This window comes from Gigantopelta aegis, chromosome 1, assembly GCF_016097555.1.
Source record: "Gigantopelta aegis isolate Gae_Host chromosome 1, Gae_host_genome, whole genome shotgun sequence".
Lineage (NCBI taxonomy): Eukaryota > Metazoa > Mollusca > Gastropoda > Neomphalida > Peltospiridae > Gigantopelta > Gigantopelta aegis.
In genome coordinates this window covers 1,233,678-1,258,181 of record NC_054699.1, presented here as the reverse complement: position 1 = coordinate 1,258,181, position 24,504 = coordinate 1,233,678, and the positions used below count along the sequence as shown (strand labels likewise).

Below are 24,504 nucleotides of genomic sequence, written 5' to 3'. Positions count from 1 at the left end.
TTACATCTGCATGTTGACCAAGAATTAATTACCAAATGGATATGCCATGAAGATGTTCTGTGTACATTATATCATTCTCCGAGGATGCTCGTGGAAAATGCTGTTTGAGCAATAATTACATGAAGAATCGCTTAATTTGTCGTTAGTTACCATAAATGCATGTAATATCATAATAGTTTCTGGCGTGAGTCCTTTTGTAGATGTTTTCTTCTGACACGAGTCTCAAGAAAATTTATCTTTGGGGCGAGCTCCAACGGTTGATTTGCTTGAGACGAGTGTCAGAAAAAAAAAATCGAGTTCAATGATACTATGATTTTAGTATAATTATTATAAAATTCACTGCATATTATTTTTGTTTCGTGACGTCACAAACCTTCTCACGGCTAATATATATATATATATATATATATATATATATATATATATATATATTTAACGTCACTAGAAGGAATACATGCAGTGTCACATATTACTTGACGCACCTACTATCTTTGCTTATGGAATGACGTAATGAATAGATAGCTGTCAATCTTTTAAACGACAAGTTCATTTAACCAATGAAAAGGGCGGATTCACTTCAATATGTAACACTGCACAGATTTCGTCTGGTGACGTAATATGTATAATGTTGTAAGCAGGCTCTTGACGTCAAGGAAGAAAATAAAATGCAGTGAATTTTATAATAATTATTATACACGCAACTACATACATTTACAAGGCTTAAACATCTGCGTCTAAGAAAAACAGGCTTCGTAAATTCGGCTCTTAATTGTTTCACGCCAATGGATGATACATTAAAATATCAATACATGATGTCATCAAAGTTTAAATAAATGATGAACGTCTACTGATTTGTGTTTCGTTGTTTGTGCTTTCAGTTGGGATAGACAGCGAACTATCGACTACATGTTGAAGTACACGGCGGAAACACGCGCTTCCATTGAAAACGAGGTCGACAGGTACATCACGTGGCCAGGTCAAGCACTTGCCTACAAAATAGGCGAGCTGAAGATAAGACAGTTACGAGAAAAGGCGCAGCAAGTCCTCGGTGCGTATACCCACTTCTGTCGTGTAAAACAAAGACCGTGGTACGTACTGTTCTGTTGAAAAGTACCGTACATATATATGCATAGGAGACGGCAGGTTTTTTTCTGTTTACCTCGAGAGCTCGAGGGTAGCCTAGGGTGCAGATTTATATAGAATGGATACGGCGCTTGTGTGCGGTCCCGTTTCGTCTGATGCTTCTGCGGCTTGCGTCTTGGACATATACACCATATAGGATTATTTCACTGCGTCTTGGACATATACACCATATAGGATTATTTCACTGCGTCTTGGACATATACACCATATAGGATTATTTCATTGTGGCTTGCGGCTTGGACATATACACCATATATGATTATTTCATTGCGGCTTGCGTCTTGGACATATACACCATATAGGATTATTTCATTGCGTCTTGGACATATACACCATATAGGATTATTTCATTGCATCTTGGACATATACACCATATAAGATTATTTCAATGCGGCTTGTACATATACACCACATAGGATTATTTCACTGCGTCTTGGACATATACACCATATAGGATTATTTCATTGCGTCGCGGACATATACACCATATATGATTATTTCATTGCGGCTTGCGTCTTGGACATATACACCATATAGGATTATTTCATTGCGTCTTGGACATATACACCATATAGGATTATTTCATTGCATCTTGGACATATACACCATATAAGATTATTTCAATGTGGCTTGTACATATACACCACATAGGATTATTTCACTGCGTCTTGGACATATACACCATATAGGATTATTTCATTGCGTCGCGGACATATACACCATATATGATTATTTCATTGTGGCTTGCATCTTGGACATATACACCATATAGGATTATTTCATTGCGGCTTGGACATATACACCATATAGGATTATTTTATTGCGTCTTGGACATATACACCACATAGGATTATTTCACTGCGTCTTCGACATATACACCATATAGGATTATTTCATTGCGTCGCGGACATATACACCATATATGATTATTTCATTGCGGCTTGCATCTTGGACATATACACCATATAGGATTATTTTATTGCGTCTTGGACATATACACCACATAGGATTATTTCACTGCGGCTTGAACATATACCCCATATAGGATTATTTCACTGCGTCTTGGACATATACACCATATAGGATTATTTCACTGCGGCTTGGACATATACACCATATAGGATTATTTCATTGCGGCTTGCATCTTGGACATGTACACCATATAGGATTATTTCATTGCGGCTTGGACATATACACCACATAGGATTATTTCACTGCGGCTTGAACATATACCCCATATAGGATTATTTCATTGCGTCTTGGACATATACACCATATAGGATTATTTCATTGCGGCTTGCGTCTTGGACATATACACCATATAGGATTATTTCATTGCGTCTTGGACATACACACCAAATAGGATTATTTCACTGCAGCTTGGACATGTACACCATATAGGATTATTTCACTGCGTCTTGGACATATACACCATATAGGATTATTTAACTGCGGCTTGGACATATACACCATATAGGATTATTTCATTGCGGCTTGCGTCTTGGACATATACACCATATAGGATTATTTCATTGTGTCTTGGATATATACACCATACAGGATTATTTGATTGCGTCTTGGACATATATAGGATTATTCAATTGCGTCTTGGACATATACACTATATACGATTATTTCATTGCGCCTTGGACATATACACCATATAGGATTATTTCACTGCGGCTTGGACATATACACCATATAGGATTATTTCACTGCGTCTTGCACATATACACCATATAGGATTATTTCATTGCGTCTTGGACATATACACCATATAGGATTATTTCATTGCGGCTTGCGTCTTGGACATATACACCATATAGGATTATTTCATTGCGTCTTGGACATACACACCAAATATGATTATTTCACTGCAGCTTGGACATGTACACCATATAGGATTATTTCACTTCGTCTTGGACATATACACCATATAGGATTATTTAACTGCGGCTTGGACACATACACCATATAGGATTATTTTATTGCGGCTTGCGTCTTGGACATATACACCATATAGGATTATTTCATTGTGTCTTGGATATATACACCATATAGGATTATTTCATTGCGTCTTGGACATATACACCAAATAGGATTATTTCACTGCGGCTTGGTCATATACACCATATAGGATTATTTCACTGCAGCTTGGACATATACACCATATAGGATTATTTCATTGCGTCTTGGACATATACACCATATAGGATTATTTCATTGCGGCTGGCCGCATGCGTTTTGTAAATACACGCGTTATGCGCATCCAGTCCAGACCCTCTCATTGAAACTAATGAATGTCGGTATTTTAGATTATATCTGGAAGAAACATCACTGAAGATAGCACGGTGTACAATTACCAAGCTTAGCAATACTGAAATGTTATACAACAACTTTTCACCGATACTTATTCCAGTGAGGTGCATAGAATGTGGCTGATTAATATTTAAATACAACAATTTTTCACCTATACTTATTCTAGTGAGGTGCATAGAATGTGGCTGATTATTATTTAAATACAACTTTTCACCCATACGTATTCCAGTGAGGTGCATAGAATGTGGCTGATTAATATTTAAATACAGATAGTTGATTATATTAAGTCTGCATTCGTACAACTACCATTTCCGACAAGTATACAAGCCATTAAAAATCAACAGCTTCTCAAAAATAATTTATTTATTTATTTTGGAATGTTTTCAGTTTCTATGTAATGTTGAGAGATGAACAAATGCGTGGTGCATAAACATATTTAACATTACATGATGCATTTGTTTCGCATGTTCTGTAATGTTAAATGAATCGGCCAAATATCATTTTGAAAAGTTGCATCTAAAATGACAAACAATTTCAAATCTAAACTGAAAATTGTGGCTCTTGTGTCAGTATTCTTGATGAACATTGTGTTACCCGCTAGTGGTTCTCAACGTACGTGTACATATTTGGACAACTTGAGAGTTCTAGGCAGGAATAAAGATATAGTGGACGCAGCCATTGACGTCGTAGAAGACACCGCTGTTGTAACGTGTGCGGCACAATGCAAGCTCCGTAAGAAATGCAGATCTTTCAGCTTTCAACATTCCGGTGGAAAATGTAAACTTTTTGCAATTACGATCGGAAAGGCCGGGAGCTTGGTTGTCACTCAAACGGGAACTGATATAAGTAATATAGAGGACTGGCCTTCAGTAAGTAGCACATCTAGAATAATAACTAAATACCTGTGTAGTAGAGGACCGGCTTTCAGTAAGTAGCACATCTAGAATAACAACTAATGCACGTGTAGTAGAGGACTGGCCTTCAGTAAGTAGCACATCTAGAATAACAACTAATACCCATGTAGTAGAGGACTGGCCTTCAGTAAGTAGCACATATAGAATAACAACTAATATCCGTGTAGTAGAGGACTGGCCTTCCGTAAGTAGCACATCTAGAATAACAACTAATAGCCGTGTAGTAGAGGAATGGCCTTCAGTAAGTAGCACATCTAGAATAACAACTAATAGCTGTGTAGTGGAGGACTGGCCTTCAGTAAGTAGCACATCTAGAATAACAACTAATAGTCGTGTAGTAGAGGACTGGCCTTCAGTAAGTAGCACATCTAGAATAACAACTAATACTCGTGTAGTAGAGGACTGGCCTTCAGTAAGTAGCACATCTAGAATAACAACTAATATCTGTGTAGTAGAGAGCTGGCCTTCCGTAAATAGCACATCTAGAATAACAACAAATACACGTGTAGTAGAGGACTGGCCTTCAGTAAGTAGCACATCTAGAATAACAACTAATACCTGTGTAGCAGAGGAATGGCCTTCCGTAAGTAGCACATCTAGAATAACAACTAATACACGTGTAGTAGAGGGCTGGCCTTCAGTAAGTAGCATATCTAGAATAACAACTAATACCCGTGTAGTAGAAGAATGGCCTTGAGTAAGTAGCACATTTAGAATAACAACTAATACTCGTGTAGTAGAGGACTGGCCTTCAGTAAGTAGCACATCTAGAATAACAACTAATACTCGTGTAGTAGAGGACTGGCCTTCAGTAAGTAGCACATCTAGAATAACAACTAATATCTGTGTAGTAGAGAGCTGGCCTTCCGTAAATAGCACATCTAGAATAACAACAAATACACGTGTAGTAGAGGACTGGCCTTCAGTAAGTAGCACATCTAGAATAACAACTAATACCCGTGTAGTAGAGGACTGGCCTTCAGTAAGTAGCACATCTAGAATAACAACTAATACCTGTGTAGCAGAGGAATGGCCTTCCGTAAGTAGCACATCTAGAATAACAACTAATACACGTGTAGTAGAGGGCTGGCCTTCAGTAAGTAGCATATCTAGAATAACAACTAATACCCGTGTAGTAGAAGAATGGCCTTGAGTAAGTAGCACATCTAGAATAACAACTAATACTCGTGTAGTAGAGGACTGGCCTTCCGTAAGTAGCACATCTAGAATAACAATTAGTATTTGTATAATAAAGGACTGGCCTTCAGTAAATAGAACATCTAGAATAATAACTAATGTCTGTATAATAGAGGACTGATCTTCAGTAAATAGAACATCTAGAATAATAACTAATGTCTGTATAATAGAGGACTGATCTTCAGTAAATAGAACATCTAGAATAATAACTAATGTCTGTATAATAGAGGACTGGCCTTCAGTAAATAGAACATCTAGAATAATAACTAATGTCTGTATAATAGAGGACTGGCCTTCAGTAAATAGAACATCTAGAATAATAACTAATGTCTGTATAATAGAGGACTGGCCTTCAGTAAATAGAACATCTAGAATAATAACTAATGTCTGTATAATAGAGGACTGGCCTTCAGTAAATAGAACATCTAGAATAATAACTAATGTCTGTATAATAGAGGACTGATCTTCAGTAAATAGAACATCTAGAATAACAACTAATACACGTGTAGTAGAGGGCTGGCCTTCAGTAAGTAGCATATCTAGAATAACAACTAATACCCGTGTAGTAGAAGAATGGCCTTGAGTAAGTAGCACATCTAGAATAACAACTAATACTCGTGTAGTAGAGGACTGGCCTTCCGTAAGTAGCACATCTAGAATAACAATTAGTATTTGTATAATAAAGGACTGGCCTTCAGTACGTAGCACATCTACAATAGTAACTAATATCTGTATAATAGAGTACTGGCCTTCAGTAAATAGAACATCTAGAATAATAACTAATATCTATATAATAGAGGACTGGACTTCAGTAAATAGAACATCTAGAATAATAACTAATGTCTGTATAATAGAGGACTGGCCTTCAGTAAATAGAACATCTAGAATAATAACTAATGTCTGTATAATAGAGGACTGGCCTTCAGTAAATAGAACATCTAGAATAATAACTAATGTCTGTATAATAGAGGACTGGCCTTCAGTAAATAGAACATCTAGAATAATAACTAATGTCTGTATAATAGAGGACTGGCCTTCAGTAAATAGAACATCTAGAATAATAACTAATGTCTGTATAATAGAGGACTGGCCTTCAGTAAATAGAACATCTAGAATAATAACTAATGTCTGTATAATAGAGGACTGGCCTTCAGTAAATAGAACATCTAGAATAATAACTAATGTCTGTATAATAGAGGACTGATCTTCAGTAAATAGAACATCTAGAATAATAACTAATGTCTGTATAATAGAGGACTGGCCTTCAGTAAATAGAACATCTAGAATAATAACTAATGTCTGTATAATAGAGGACTGGCCTTCAGTAAATAGAACATCTAGAATAATAACTAATGTCTGTATAATAGAGGACTGGCCTTCAGTAAATAGAACATCTAGAATAATAACTAATGTCTGTATAATAGAGGACTGGCCTTCAGTAAATAGAACATCTAGAATAATAACTAATGTCTGTATAATAGAGGACTGGCCTTCAGTAAATACAACATCTAGAATAATAACTAATGTCTGTACTGATCTTCAGTAAATAGAACATCTAGAATAATAACTAATGTCTGTATAATAGAGGACTGGCCTTCAGTAAATAGAACATCTAGAATAATAACTAATGTCTGTATAATAGAGGACTGGCCTTCAGTAAATAGAACATCTAGAATAATAACTAATGTCTGTATAATAGAGGACTGGCCTTCAGTAAATAGAACATCTAGAATAATAACTAATGTCTGTATAATAGAGGACTGGCCTTCAGTAAATAGAACATCTAGAATAATAACTAATATCTGTATAATAGAGGACTGGCCTTCAGTAAATAGAACATCTAGAATAATAACTAATATCTCTATAATAGAGGACTGGCCTTCAGTAAATAGAACATCTAGAATAATAACTAATGTCTGTATAATAGAGGACTGGACTTCAGTAAATAGAACATCTAGAATAATAACTAATGTCTGTATAATAAAGGACTGGACGTTAGTAATTAGCACATCTAGAATAGCTACTAATATCTGTATAATACAGGACTGGCCTTCAGTAAGTAGCACATCTAGAATAACTAATATATGGTTAATACCAAACTAATAATGATACTAATAATAATACATAAAATAAAATAAATAATAATAATAAATAAAATTAATAAAAATAATAATAATATAAAAAAAACCCAAAAAAAAAACAACCTTTCTTTTTAATTTTTAATTTTATTTATTATTATTATTTATTTTATTTTATTTATTATTAGTAGTAGTAGTAGTAGTAGTTTGGTGGGTGGTGTTTTTTTTTTGGGTTTTTTTTTTTTGGGGGGGGTGGGGGGGGGGGGTTGTTGTTGTTTTGGGGAGTTAACATCTATTGTATACCATATTGTTTCTCATTATTTTTTCCTGAGCACTGGGAGAGAAACCCAGTACATTATGTATATTTTTTGGAGGGCACACCATTTTCACCATTACTGTTACACACATGTATATGGATTTTTGTTTTATCAACTGTTTAGTTGGTTAATGCATCTACAGTAGTCCATGTCACCAGAACTTATAGTTTTTCTAATTCTACTATTCACACAAATGTATTTAGAATCTCACATATTTTTATATCTTTTGATAATGTTAGCAATGGCTCTTAAAATTTTATCTGTGAACTGTCAGGGACTGGGTGATTTAGATAAACGCAGATATGTTTTTAATTATCTTAGAAAATTATATTGCTCAATTTACTGCTTGTAAGATACTCACTTTCCAAAAATAGATCAGGTATTTTATATTAGAGCACAGTGGGGCCACGCATGTGTCATAAATTCATTTACTAATAATGCTAGCGGAGTTGCCGTTTTATTTAAAGCAAATATTGAATATAAAATAAGTAGAATAAAAAGAAATAATGATGGCAACTTCCTCATACTAGAAATTGAAACAATGTCATATAAAATAACTTTAATAAATATATATGACCCTAACAAAGATTCACCTGAATTTTATAAAAGAGTTTTTGAAATAATTGCAGAATTGGATAATGAGTTTACAATTATTTAAGGAAATTTTAATCTAGTGCATGATCAACAGATGGATACATACAACTATTAACATTTAAGTAATCCTCACGCATATTCGGAACTAAAAAATGTTTAAAATAAATTTAACCTTTGTGATCCATGGAGAATAAAGTATCCAAAATATAAAAGATACACATGGACAAAAACAAATCTACAATTAGAAAGGCAAGGTTGGATTTTTTCCTGGTATCTGAAGAACTATTATCTAGTATTTAAAAAACTGAAATAATCTATGGATATAAAACCGATCATAATGTATTAGAAATCTCTCTTGTCCTCTCACACTTTAAAAAAGGAAAAGGTTTTTGGAAATTCAACAATTCTTTATTAGGTAATACACAATATGTACAGAATGACAAATCTGTCATCTCTTCCGTAACAGAACACTATGCAGCACTTCCATATCAAAGAGAAAACATTCTAGAAGTAGACCGAGAATCTATTACCGTAGCTTAATAGATGATTTTTTTTATTTTTTTTTAAATGCTTCTTTTAGAAATTAGAGGTATGACTATTTCTTTTAGTTCTGAACTTAAAATGCAAAAGGTGAAGAAAACTAAAGATTTGGAACATCGTATTAACTTTTTAACCGAACTAGTAGATAAAAATCCCGACTCAAACATTTTCAGGGAATGGTTAGATGAAAAGAGAAAAGAAGAGGAACTAGATAGGAGTGAATATATGAAGGGTTAATATTAAGAAGTCAAGCCAAATGGATTGAGGATGGAAAAAAGCCGTCTAAATATTTTTTGAATCTTGAAAAAAAAGGAAACTATATAAATAAAACTATAATGTGACTTATTGGAGAAAATGGTGAAATGATAAATGAACAAAACCAGATATTAGAGGAAGCCAGGTCTTATTATGAAACGTCGTACGCATCTCAAGACAAACTCCTAACAGATATTTATTTAGAAGAAGTCTTTAACAATATTACAATCGCAAACGTTGAAAATAACTCGGATATAATCACACCATCTGAAATATGAAAAACATGAAAAATAATAAGTCTCCTGGGACAGATGGTTTTACATCAGAATGTTTCAAATTCTTCTCGAAAGATATTGGAGTGTTTTTATTCAGAAGTATTAAATATTCATTTGAAACGGGTGAACACTCAACTGCACAAAAGCAAGGAATTATCACTTTAATACCAAAAGGGAATAAAACCAGAGAATATTTTTTTTAAACTAGAGACCAATTTCGCTTCTGAATGCTACATATAAAAATATATGTGGATGTATAGCCAATAGATTAAAACAATGTTTGGACCAAATAATACACGAAAATCAAAAGGGTTTTCTACCAGGTAAATGCATAGCAGAAAATATTAGATTACTCTATGATTTGATGCATTATACTAGTGAAAACAATATTTCGGCATTACTCCTGCTCGTTGATTTCGAAAACGCTTTTGATTCGGTATCTTGGAGATTCATCAAGAAAACGCTTAAATTATTTAACATTTGTCCAGACACTATAAAATGGATGAACATGTGCGGAAATTATGGCCAGCTTAATAAGAAATGAAAGGACAATTAGAGGAATCATAACTGATAATAGTGAATATAACATAATGCAATATGCAGATGATACCGCTATAACACTTAATGAGTCAGAAGCTTCACTAAGTAGTACTATAAGTCTAATAGAACCATTTTATAAATGTTCTGGTCTGAAACCTAATATTAAACAAAAACTACTGTGGTCTGGATTGGATCTAATACTAAAAATAACTACACACTCTGCCATGATAAAACGCTAAACTGGTCACAAAACACCTTTACATTCCTGGGAGTAAACGTTATTGTTGACTTAGACCAAATTGTAGATTTAAATTATACAGAAAAAATTAATGAAATGTCTTAATTACTCAACCCCTGGTCTAAACGACACCTTAGCATATTAGGAAGAATTGTCAAAACTTACTCATATTATATTTTAGAAAGAATATCAAACTGTAATAAAAAAAAAAATTATGGAGAATTTCTGAACAGATGGGATATCTGGTCAAATCTGTTCTTGCACCTTGAACCAGTCTAGACAGAAACACATTTTTCGTAATATATCTTGGGATGTGAATTGGTAGATGTTACCACAATAACTTGCCTTTGGTGCTGGTAACACTTTATAAACTGTACTATGTACACTGTCGTTACATATTGAAGATGGTTAATGAAATATATATTTTTTTTAAACTGTGTAATGGAGGACTGGCCTTCAGTAAGTAGCACATTTCGAATATAACTAATACCTGTGTAATAGAGGACTGGCCTTCAGTAAGTAGTAATTCTAGAATAAAAACTAATACCTGTGTAATAGAGGACTGGCCGTCAGTAAGTAGCACATCTAGAATAATAACTAATATATGTGTAATAGAGGACTGACGATCAGTAAGTAGCACATCTAGAATAATAACTAATATATGTATAATACAGGACTGGCCTTCAGTACGTAGCACATCTAGAACAACAACTAATATCTGTATAATAGAGGACTGGCCTTCAGTAAGTAGCACATCTAGAATAACACCTAATATCTGTGCAATACAGGACTGGTCTTCAGTAGGTAGCACATCTAGAATAATAGATGGGGTATACGAGAATTACAGATGGGGTATAAGAGAATTACAGATGAGGTATAAGAGAGTTACAGATGGGGTATAAGAGAGTTACAGATGAGGTATAAGAGAATTACAGATGGGTATAAGGGAATTATAGATGGGGTATATGAGAGTTACAGATGAGGTATAAGAGAATTACAGATGGGGAATACGAGAATTACAGATGGTGTATAAGAGAATTACAGATGGTGTATAAGAGAATTACAGATGGGGTATAAGAGAATTACAGATGGGGAATAAGAGAATTACAGATGGGGAATAAGAGAATTTCAGATGAGGTATAAGAGAATTACAGATGGTGTATAAGAGAATTACAGATGGGGAATAAGAGAATTTCAGATGAGGTATAAGAGAATTACAGGTGAGGTATAACAGAATTGCAGATGAGGTATAAGAGAATTACAGATGGGGTATAAGAGAATTATAGATGAGGTATAAGAGAATTATAGATGGGGTATAAGAGAATTACAGATGAGGTATAAGAGAATTATAGATGGGGTATATGAGAATTACAGATGAGGTATATGAGAATTACAGATGAGGTATAAGAGAATTACAGGTGAGGTATAAGAGAATTATAGATGGGGTATAAGAGAATTACAGATGAGGTATAGATGAGAGATTACAGATGATAAGGAATTATAGGTATAAGAGAATTACAGATGAGGTATAAGAGAATTACAGATGAGGTATAAGAGAATTATAGATGAGGTATAAGAATTACAGATGAGGTATAAGAGAATTACAGATGAGGTATAAGAGAATTACAGATATAAGAGAATTACAGATGAGGTATAAGAGAATTACAGATGAGGTATAAGAGAATTACAGGTGAGGTATAAGAGAAGATTACAGAATGAGGATATATAGAGAATTGAGGTATAGAGAATTACAGATGAGGTATAAGAGAATTACAGATGAGGTTACACAGATGAGGTATAAGAGAATTACAGATGAGGTATAAGAGAATTACAGATGAGGTATATGAGAATTACAGATGAGGTATAAGAGAATTACAGATGGGGTATAAGAGAATTACAGATGAGGTATAAGAGAATTACAGATGAGGTATAAGAGAATTACAGATGAGGTATAAGAGAATTACAGGTGAGGTATAAGAGAATTACAGATGGGGTATATGAGAATTACAGATGAGGTATAAGAGAATTATAGATGGGGTATAAGAGAGTTACAGATGGGGTATAAGAGAATTATAGATGGGGAATACGAAATTACAGGTGAGGTATAAGAGAATTACAGATGAGGTATATGAGAGTTACAGATGGGGTATATGAGAATTATAGATGGGGAATACGAGAATTACAGATGGGTATAAGGGAATTATAGATGGGGTATAAGAGAGTGACAGATGGGGTATATGAGAATTATAGATGGGGTATAAGAGAGTTACAGATGAGGTATAAGAGAGTTACAGATGAGGTATATGAGACTTATAGATAGATGAGGTATATGAGACTTATAGATGGGGTATATGAGAATTACAGATGGGGTATATGAGAATTACAGATGGGGTATAAGAGAATTACAGATGAGGTATAAGAGAGTTACAGATGGGGTATAAGAGAGTTACAGATGAGGTATAAGAGAATTACAGATGGGTATAAGGGAATTATAGATAGGGTATATGAGAGTTACAGATGAGGTATAAGAGAATTACAGATGGGGAATACGAGAATTACAGATGGTGTATAAGAGAATTACAGATGGTGTATAAGAGAATTACAGATGGGGTATAAGAGAATTACAGATGGGGAATAAGAGAATTACAGATGGTGTATAAGAGAATTACAGATGGGGAATAAGAGAATTTCAGATGAGGTATAAGAGAATTACAGGTGAGGTATAACAGAATTGCAGATGAGGTATAAGAGAATTACAGATGGGGTATAAGAGAATTATAGATGAGGTATAAGAGAATTATAGATGGGTATAAGAGAATTACAGGTGAGGTATAAGAGAATTATAGATGGGGTATATGAGAATTACAGATGAGGTATATGAGAATTACAGATGAGGTATAAGAGAATTATAGATGGGTATAAGAGAATTACAGGTGAGGTATAAGAGAATTACAGATGAGGTATAAGAGAATTACAGATGGGGTATAAGAGAATTACAGGTGAGGTATAAGAGAATTACAGGTGAGGTATAAGAGAATTACAGATGAGGTATATATTACAGAGAATTACAGATGAGGTATAAGAGAATTACAGATGAGGTATAAGAGAATTACAGATGGGGTATAAGAGAATTACAGATGAGGTATAAGAGAATTACAGATGAGGTATAAGAGAATTACAGATGAGGTATAAGAGAATTACAGATGAGGTATATGAGAATTACAGATGAGGTATAAGAGAATTACAGATGGGGTATAAGGAATATAAGAGTGATATAAGAGAATTACAGATGAGGTATAAGAGAATTACAGATGAGGTATAAGAGAATTACAGGTGAGGTATAAGATAATTACAGATGGGGTATATGAGAATTACAGATGAGGTATAAGAGAATTATAGATGGGGTATAAGAGAGTTACAGATGGGGTATAAGAGAATTATAGATGGGGAATACGAAATTACAGGTGAGGTATAAGAGAATTACAGATGAGGTATATGAGAGTTACAGATGGGGTATATGAGAATTATAGATGGGGAATACGAGAATTACAGATGGGTATAAGGGAATTATAGATGGGGTATAAGAGAGTGACAGATGGGGTATATGAGAATTATAGATGGGGTATAAGAGAGTTACAGATGAGGTATAAGAGAGTTACAGATGAGGTATATGAGACTTATAGATAGATGAGGTATATGAGACTTATAGATGGGGTATATGAGAATTACAGATGGGGTATATGAGAATTACAGATGGGGTATAAGAGAATTACAGATGAGGTATAAGAGAGTTACAGATGGGGTATAAGAGAGTTACAGATGAGGTATAAGAGAATTACAGATGGGTATAAGGGAATTATAGATGGGGTATATGAGAGTTACAGATGAGGTATAAGAGAATTACAGATGGGGAATACGAGAATTACAGATGGTGTATAAGAGAATTACAGATGGTGTATAAGAGAATTACAGATGGGGTATAAGAGAATTACAGATGGGGAATAAGAGAATTACAGATGGGGAATAAGAGAATTTCAGATGAGGTATAAGAGAATTACAGATGGTGTATAAGAGAATTACAGATGGGGAATAAGAGAATTTCAGATGAGGTATAAGAGAATTACAGGTGAGGTATAACAGAATTGCAGATGAGGTATAAGAGAATTACAGATGGGGTATAAGAGAATTATAGATGAGGTATAAGAGAATTATAGATGGGTATAAGAGAATTACAGGTGAGGTATAAGAGAATTATAGATGGGGTATATGAGAATTACAGATGAGGTATATGAGAATTACAGATGAGGTATAAGAGAATTATAGATGGGTATAAGAGAATTACAGGTGAGGTATAAGAGAATTACAGATGAGGTATAAGAGAATTACAGATGAGGTATAAGAGAATTACAGATGAGGTATAAGAGAATTACAGATGAGGTATAAGAGAATTACAGGTGAGGTATAAGAGAATTACAGATGGGGTATATGAGAATTACAGATGAGGTATAAGAGAATTACAGGTGAGGTATAAGAGAGTTACAGATGAGGAATAAGAGAATTACAGATGAGGTATAAGAGAATTACAGATGAGGTATAAGAGAATTACAGGTGAGGTATAAGAGAATTACAGATGAGGTATAAGAGAATTACAGATGAGGTATAAGAGAATTATAGATGGGGTATATGAGAATTACAGATGAGGTATAAGAGAATTACAGATGGGGTATATGAGAATTACAGATGAGGTATAAGAGAATTATAGATGGGGTATAAGAGAGTTACAGATGGGGTATAAGAGAATTATAGATGGGGAATACGAAATTACAGGTGAGGTATAAGAGAATTACAGATGAGTTATATGAGAGTTACAGATGGGGTATATGAGAATTATAGATGGGGAATACGAGAATTACAGATGGGTATAAGGGAATTATAGATGGGGTATAAGAGAGTGACAGATGGGGTATATGAGAATTATAGATGGGGTATAAGAGAGTTACAGATGAGGTATAAGAGAGTTACAGATGAGGTATATGAGACTTATAGATAGATGAGGTATATGAGACTTATAGATGGGGTATATGAGAATTACAGATGGGGTATATGAGAATTACAGATGGGGTATAAGAGAATTACAGATGAGGTATAAGAGAGTTACAGATGAGGTATATGAGATTTACAGATGGGGTATAAGAGAATTATAGATGGGGAATACGAGAATTAAAGATGAGGTATACGAGAATTACCTATGGGGTATAAGAGAATTGCAGATGGTGTATAAGAGAATTACAGATGGGGTATAAGAGAATAACAGATGGGGAATAAGAGAATTGCAGATGAGGTATAAGAGAATTAAAGATGGTGTATAAGAGAATAACAGATGAGGTATAAGAGAATTACAGATGGGGTATAAGATAATTACAGATGAGGTATACGAGAATTACAGATGGGAAATACGAGAATTACAGATGGTGTATAAGAGAATTACAGATGGGTATAAGAGAATTACAGATGGGTATAAGAGAATTACAGATGAGGTATAAGAGAATTACAGATGGGGTATAAGAGAATTACAGATGGGGAATAAGAGAATTACAGATGAGGTATAAGAGAATTACAGATGGGAAATACGAGAATTACAGATGGTGTATAAGAGAATTACAGGTGAGGTATCAGAGAATTACAGATGGGGAATAAGAGAATTACAGATGAGGTATAAGAGAATTACAGATGAGGTATAAGAGAATTACAGATGGGGAATACGAGAATTACAGATGGTGTATAAGAGAATTGACAGAGAATGAGGGGAATAAGAGAATTACAGATGAGGTATAAGAGAATTACAGATGGGGAATAAGAGAATTACAGATGAGGTATAAGAGAATTACAGGTGAGGTATAAGAGAATTACAGATGAGGTATAAGAGAATTACAGATGAGGTATAAGAGAATTACAGATGGGGTATAAGAGAATTACAGATGAGGTATAAGAGAATTACAGATGAGGTGAGAATTACAGTATAAGAGAATTATAGATGAGGTATAAGAGAATTACAGATGAGGTATAAGAGAGTTACAGATGAGGTATAAGAGAATTACAGGTGGGGTATAAGAGAATTACAGATGAGGTATAAGAGAATTACAGATGAGGTATAAGAGAGTTACAGATGAGGTATAAGAGAATTACAGGTGGGGTATAAGAGAATTACAGATGAGGTATAAGAGAATTACATGTGAGGTATAAGAGAATTTGTATAAGAGAATTACAGATGAGGTATAAGAGAATTACAGATGGGGTATAAGAGAATTACAGATGAGGTCTAAGAGAATTACAGGTGAGGTGTAAGAGAATTACAGGTGAGGTGTAAGAGAATTACAGGTGAGGTATAAGAGAATTACAGGTGAGGTATAAGAGAATTACAGATGGGGTATAAGAGAATTACAGATGGGGTATAAGAGAATTACAGATGAGGTATAAGAGAATTACAGATGAGGTATAAGAGAATTACAGATGAGGTATAAGAGAATTACAGATGGGGTATAAGTTAATTACAGATGGGGTATAAGAGCCTATGCGGAGTATAAGCGTTTAGTCTTAGAGTAAATAGCCAATGGGATTGAAACATGTCAGATGATGGGGAGATAATATTTTTGTATTTTTTAAATTATTATTAGTATAAAAATATATATTCTTTACAGAGAATAGCTGGTCCTTGTGAAAACCATGACTACTTCATGAACGAAGTCTGCGAACCGACGAGACGGTACTCAAAGAAATGTGTCATAGCCTGTAAGTACGTTTAGGGTATGGTGGTGGGTGAGGTGGAATATATACAGCCTAGTCCACTGGTACTAAAACTGATCTCAGAACTACTTCAACAACCCAAACACAGAGAATGCCAGACGAGTGGCAGTTACATGCCACACATCTTATATCGAGTTATTTCAAAATGTATCTAACTAGCGAAAGTTGTAAGACAAATGGTTGAGCATGTATGTATGTCAGACATATGGTTAAGGACCACACAGATATTGAGTTAGGAAACCCGCTGTCGCCACTTCATGGGCTACTCTATTCAATTAGCAGCAAAGGATCTTTTATATGCACCATCCCACAGACAGGGTAGTAGTCCTACATACTACAGCTTTTGATGTACCAGTCATGGTGCACTGGCTGGAACAAGAAATAGCTCAATGGGCCCACCGACGGGGATCGATCCCAGACCGACCGCGCATCGAACGAGCGCTTTACCACTGGGCTACGTCCCGCCCTCTATACTAGATTACTGAATGTCTAACAAACATATGAGGGTTTTAGGTGTGAGAGGAAGGTAAATATGTCAAAGGTTAATTAAATGTCATAAAGCAGTTAGTTGCTCTTGTGGTAGTGTTAAAATTAATGAACGGTGTAGCTTTGATAGCCTGTCAGACATCTTGAAATGCATGACTGGAATATAAGGCAGGAATTGATACAATTTAATTCAGGTATCCTAGCAAGCTATGCGTGTTTTGGATTTAGCACACCCTAGTCGCGTTCAATTATTTAGAGCCTAAATGTTTTGAAAATGCTACCTTAAATTCCTCTTCAATACTTTTGTCTTTACATGAAAACAAAGCCAAACATACCTCATATATAATTCATCATCTACTATGAGCGAGGTCTCGTTATTTCTAATTCAAAGAGTCTCTGTAACTGTTAAATTCAAGTTGTGTTTCTTCTAAATACCTAAATCTAATCGCTTAACAAAACATTTTTGTCACAGAAACCGTGTGGTTAACGTAGATTGTCTCATTAAATCCTGGCCAAGTACGTGGCATGTGAACCGGCCTCGTGTGGTTAACGTAGATTGTCTCATTAAATCCTGGCCAAGTACGTGGCATGTGAACCGGCCTCGTGTGGTTAACGTAGATTGTCTCATTAAATCCTGGCCAAGTACGTGGCATGTGAACCGGCCTCGTGTGGTTAACGTAGATTGTCTCATTAAATCCTGGCCAAGTACGTGGCATGTGAACCGGCCTCGTGTGGTTAACGTAGATTGTCTCATTAAATCCTGGCCAAGTACGTGGCATGTGAACCGGCCTCGTGTGGTTAACGTAGATTGTCTCATTAAATCCTGGCCAAGTACGTGGCATGTGAACCGGCCTCGAGTGGTTAACGTAGATTGTCTCATTAAATCCTGGCCAAGTACGTGGCATGTGAACCGGCCTCGTGTGGTTAACGTAGATTGTCTCATTAAATCCTGGCCAAGTACGTGGCATGTGAACCGGCCTCGTGTGGTTAACGTAGATTGTCTCATTAAATCCTGGCCAAGTACGTGGCATGTGAACCGGCCTCGAGTGGTTAACGTAGACTGTCTCATTAAATCCTGGCCAAGTACGTGGCATGTGAACCGGCCTCGAGTGGTTAACGTAGACTGTCTCATTAAATCCTGGCCAAGTACGTGGCATGTGAACCGGCCTCGTGTGGTTAACGTAGACTGTCTCATTAAATCCTGGCCAAGTACGTGGCATGTGAACCGGCCTCGAGTGTGGGGTAGACTGTCTTATTAAATCCTGGCCATACGTGGCATGTGAACCGGCCTCGAGTGTTAACGTTGTCTCATTGTCCTGGCCAAGTACGTGGCATGTGAACCGGCCTCGTGTGGTTAACGTAGACTGTCTCATTAAATCCTGGCCAAGTACGTGGCATGTGAACCGGCCTGGTGGGGGGTTTGTTTTATTGTATTTGTTTGTTCTTTTCTTGTTGGTGGGGGTGGGGTGTTGTTGTTTTTGTTGTTGGGGGAGGGGTTGTTGTTTTTTGTATATATGTTTGTTTGTATGTTTCGGTTTTTCTTTTGTTGATGTTGTTGTTTGTTGCTTATGCTTTCTTGTAAAACATATACCCCAAAAGAACCCCATGTGCATGCAATTAATGGAAATTAATTCTGAAAATATTGATTTATTTTAATGTAGGTTTGTAAATTACGGACCGCGCCCGTCTTAAAGACTGATACAGGACAATATATGATCATCACAATATCCAGATTTCACACAAACCACACCCTACCTACCTGACTAGAAGAGTGTGTGTAGAATACAGCACAATATATGATCATCACAATATCCAGACTTCACACAAACCACATCCTACCTACTTGACTAGACGGGTGTGTGTAGAATACAGCACAATATATGATCATCACAATATCCAGACTTCACACAAACCACACCCTACCTACCTGACTAGAAGGGTATGTGTAGAATACAGCACAATATATGATCATCACAATATCCAGACTTCACATAAACCACACCCTACCTACCTGACTAGAAGGATGTGTGTAGAATACAGTACAATATATGATCATCACAATATACAGACTTCATACAAACCACACTCTATCTACCTGACTAGAAGGGTGTGTGTAGAATACAGTACACTATCTGATCATCACAATATCCAGACTTCACACAAACCACACCCTACCTACCTGACTAGAAGGGTGTGTGTAGAATACAGCACAATATATGATCATCATAATATCCAGACTTCACACAAACCACACCCTACCTACCTGACTAGACGGGTGTGTGTAGAATACAGCACAATATATGATCATCACAATATCCAGACTTCACACAAACCATACCCTACCTACCTGACTAGACGGGTGTGTGTAGAATACAGTACAATATATGATCATCACAATATCCAGACTTCACATAAACCACACCCTACCTACCTGACTAGAAGGGTGTGTGTAGAAAACAGCACAATATATGATCATCACAATATCCAGACTTCACATAAACCACACCCTACCTAGTCTAGCGTGTATCGGGACTCGTCAAAATATATTACCCTAGACCAACGACTGTTAACTCATTGTCTATGACATGTGCATTCGGCGTCTCACAGAAGCGTGTCTAGCCGTCAAAGATGACGTGACGCAGGGTCTGTGTGCGGGGATATGACCACTATACACTCGGTTTATTCTGAATCATCCTGGTGACTGTGATTCCAGCTATAACACGGAGGTGGTTTGTGAATTGATTGCCTGATTGGCCTCGTCACTCAAACTGTATGTCCTTATAAGGCGATCCTCAACTGGAGTGGTGGTTCTGAACGTGGACGGTCATCCACATTTCAAGTTTTCCGATATTATATATCATGTATTATTATATTGGGCCCACAGTCGACTAGGCCCTAATGACTGACAAAAGATCAGACTGCAAATATTACAATTATGAAAGTGGGGATCCAACCAAAAACAACTATAATGCAACAATATAGAACAGAAGACAAGTATCAACACAATTTATCGCAGACTGCATTGTATTTAGTATTTACCTAGTATTTACCGTATAGATGCTGGTAGGATTTCAGCTGAACATCTACAATAATGCGAGCGGGTAGTTGTGAAACAAGCTGCTTATTGTTCACAAGGCTTTCAAAGCGTAATGACAGAGACATTTTGCGATTTGAACTACAATGCGATCATACGTGCAGGTTTTTAATAATGATTACTGACGGACGGAAGGAAGATAAAAGCGGAAACAAATTAATAAACATTTTCTTATTTATTAATTTTCAATTTAAGAATAGTATTAATTTATCTTTTAGACTGTCCATCACCTCCAAATGTTACACACGCCAAGGCTGACTTCGTCATAACCCACGAGATGACCAAAGTCGGAAGTAGTCTGCCTTACACTTGTGCTGTTAACTTCCACCCAGTTGGTAGTAGCATCTGTCTCCCAGACGGAATGTGGTCCGAGTTCAGATGTGAATCTGGTAAGTTTTATAGGCCGAGTATTCTGCCGTTTGACAGCTACACGAACCTTATATACACATACATACAGACAGACAGACAGACATATATGGCCTCACATTTTATAACTGGCCCTTCCAGTTTGCCCCAACTGTCCCCCCAACCCCACTCCCCACCCTAATTACCATCATCTTCTGACGCCTATTTGTCATTTCAATGTTGTAAGGGACATTTAATGTATTTTGATAGTGGCTGATGGCTTTATTTTCATATTAAACTAAATAATAATTGGAAACAATTGTTTTTTCTTCAGAATTCTTGCCAATGCACTACGACTGGTATATCAAAGGCTGCATATAAAACACCCCTAACTACCAATGAAAAAACGTAGTGAGTTTCTTGTCTAAGACTATACGTCAAAAATACCAAATGTTTGACATTCAGTAGCCGATTATTAATACATCAATGTGCTCTAGAGGTGTCGTTGCACAAAACAAAAACATTACTTTACTTTATATTTCCAGAAGACTGTCCAGTCAACGACGGGTACACGCTGCCTGACAAACATTATTTTACTTTATATCTCCAGAAGACTGTCAAGTCAACGACGGGTACAAGAAGACTGTCCAGTCAACGACGGGTACAAGAAGACTGTCCAGTCAACGACGGGTACACGTTGCTTGACAAACATTACTTTACTTTATATTTCCAGAAGACCGTCTAGTCAACGACGGGTACACGCTGCCTGACAAACATTACTTTACTTTATATTTCCAGAAGACCGTCCAGTCAACGACGGGTACACGCTGCCTGACAAACATTACTTTACTTTATATTTCCAGAAGACCGTCTAGTCAACGACGGGTACACGCTGCCTGACAAACATTACTTTACTTTATATTTCCAGAAGACCGTCCAGTCAACGACGGGTACACGCTGCCTGACAAACATTACTTTACTTTATATTTCCAGAAGACCGTCTAGTCAACGACGGGTACACGCTGCCTGACAAATATTACTTTACTTTATATTTCCAGAAGACCGTCCAGTCAACGACGGGTACACGCTGCCTGACAAACATTACTTTACTTTATATTTCCAGAAGACCGTCTAGTCAACGACGGGTACACGCTGCCTGACAAACATTACTTTACTTTATATTTCCAGAAGACCGTCTAGTCAACGACGGGTACACGCTGCCTGACAAACATTACTTTACTTTATATCTCCAGAAGACCGTCTAGTCAACGACGGGTACACGCTGCCTGACAAACATCACTTTACTTTATATCTCCAGAAGACTGTCCAGTCAACGACGGGTACACGCTACCTGACAAACATTACTTTACTTTATATCTCCAGAAGAATGTCCAGTCAACGACGCGTACACGCTGCTTGACAAACAGAATTTATGCTTCAAGGTTTCCACTTCATTCGAAAAAGCACGTGACCACTGCCGCCAATCAGGTGGCAGATTGATAATTTTAGACTCAGAGGAGAAAAATAACGCTATCTTGGACAACATCATTACAAATGAGAAAGGTGAGTGAATAACGCTATCTTGGACAACATCATTACAAATGAGAAAGGTGAGTGAATAACGCTATCTTGGATAACATCATTACAAATGAGAAAGGTGAGTGAATAACGCTATCTTGGACAACATCATTACAAATGAGAAAGGTGAGTGAATAACGCTATCTTGGATAACATCATTATAAATGAGAAAGGTGAGTGAAAAATTGAAATTCTACTTTTGTGTTAAATGGTTGTTTCAACAGTGAGACACATTTCATCTAGTAATATACGTGTAAATAAGTAATTAACAAACAAACAAATAAAGAAATAAAACAAAACAACACAACACAACACAACACAACACAACACAACACAACACAACACAACACAACACAACACAACAAAACAACACAACACAAAACATAACAACACACAAAAACATAACAAAACAAAACAAAACAACACAAAACAAAACAACACACCAAAACATAACAAAACACAAATAAAGAAAAACACAAAGAAGAACAAGAAACGTATACTAAATTTATATACCATTATTGTCAAACGGGTAAAAGTTAAAACATTGCATATTGCTATTATATTATACAGAACATGCATACACATTAACGCACTTACTTGGGGTATGAGGGCTACTTTCACAAAACGGGTTAAATAACTGGACAGACATCGCAACTGCAGTATTTTGCACAAAAACAGCATATAATGTAAATAAACAGGGATGCACATAAAAAGTATATGATATCTGGCCATGTAGATGCACTGGAGAAGCTTGTGGTTAATATTATATACCCAAAATGTCAACTCCGTTATTGTGTACAAAGGTACATACTATTGTTATGGAATCGCAAAACTTCCTAAAATAATTAATAAATGTCTGCCTTTAAATTGCAAAATGTAAGTAAACCATAGATAAATATATACGTTTCTTACATTTAAATTGAAAATATTACTATAAAACTACACAGCATACAACTTTTAAGTTCCATCTTTTACTTTTATTTTTATTGTCTTTACCGTTATATTATCTATCAGAGTAATTTTCTGGGATTTCGTTTGAATATTCTTCAGATCCAAGCGTATACACCATTGGCCTGACAGACGAACAGACAGAGAACGTGTTTGTTTGAGAAAATGGAAACGTCGCCCACTTTACAAAGTGGAAACTTGGAGAGCCAAATAGTTTGCGTGGCGATGAAGACTGCGTGGCGCTGAGAACGAGTGACGGGTCATGGGTGGACTATGACTGCGGACAGAAGAAGAAATACATCTGTGAAAGACCTCTCTGATATGGTGGAGCAACAAGCCGCGGTGGTTAAGCCGTCGGATTTTAAAGCTGACAGGTACTGGGTTTGCATCTCGGTACCGGCGTCCATTTAGAGCAAGGCAACAACACTGACGTCTCTCTCACTAACCACCACACCAACATCTAAGCACTAACCTGCTATCCTGGACAGACAGACACAATAATATATGTGTGTACCCAGGATAGTGTGCTTGGACCTTAGATATCAGAACGAAAATAAATTGAAAAAAAAATCACTGTGATTTGTTCCCTTGTTGATCTAAGATGAACTTTAGGATCAAGAATAAGATCTATAACCGCAAACAAACACGTATCCAAAAGTGCATTGCACAATTTAAAAATCCTGACGCGAAACCAAGCGGGGTCCGCAAACTGTTGTCATGTGAACTGTCCTATCTACGGGAAAGACTTAATGCATATAAAAGAAATCCATTGCTACATTTTTGTATCGCGGTCTCTCTCACTCTCACTCTCACACTCTCTCTCTCTCTCTCTCTCTCTC

General features: G+C 36.0%; 1 protein-coding gene across 1 annotated transcript; it reads left to right on the top strand.

Moving 5' to 3' along the window:
• Positions 1 to 878: 878 nt before the first annotated feature.
• On the top strand, positions 879 to 24,238 carry LOC121368997. Its single transcript, XM_041493786.1, has 5 exons — positions 879 to 1,048; positions 17,109 to 17,199; positions 21,013 to 21,183; positions 22,523 to 22,702; positions 23,768 to 24,238. The coding sequence occupies exons 2-5, from the start codon at positions 17,145 to 17,147 to the stop codon at positions 23,824 to 23,826; spliced, it is 465 nt and encodes a 154-aa protein (XP_041349720.1). The 5' UTR covers positions 879 to 1,048; positions 17,109 to 17,144; the 3' UTR covers positions 23,827 to 24,238.
• Positions 24,239 to 24,504: the final 266 nt, after the last annotated feature.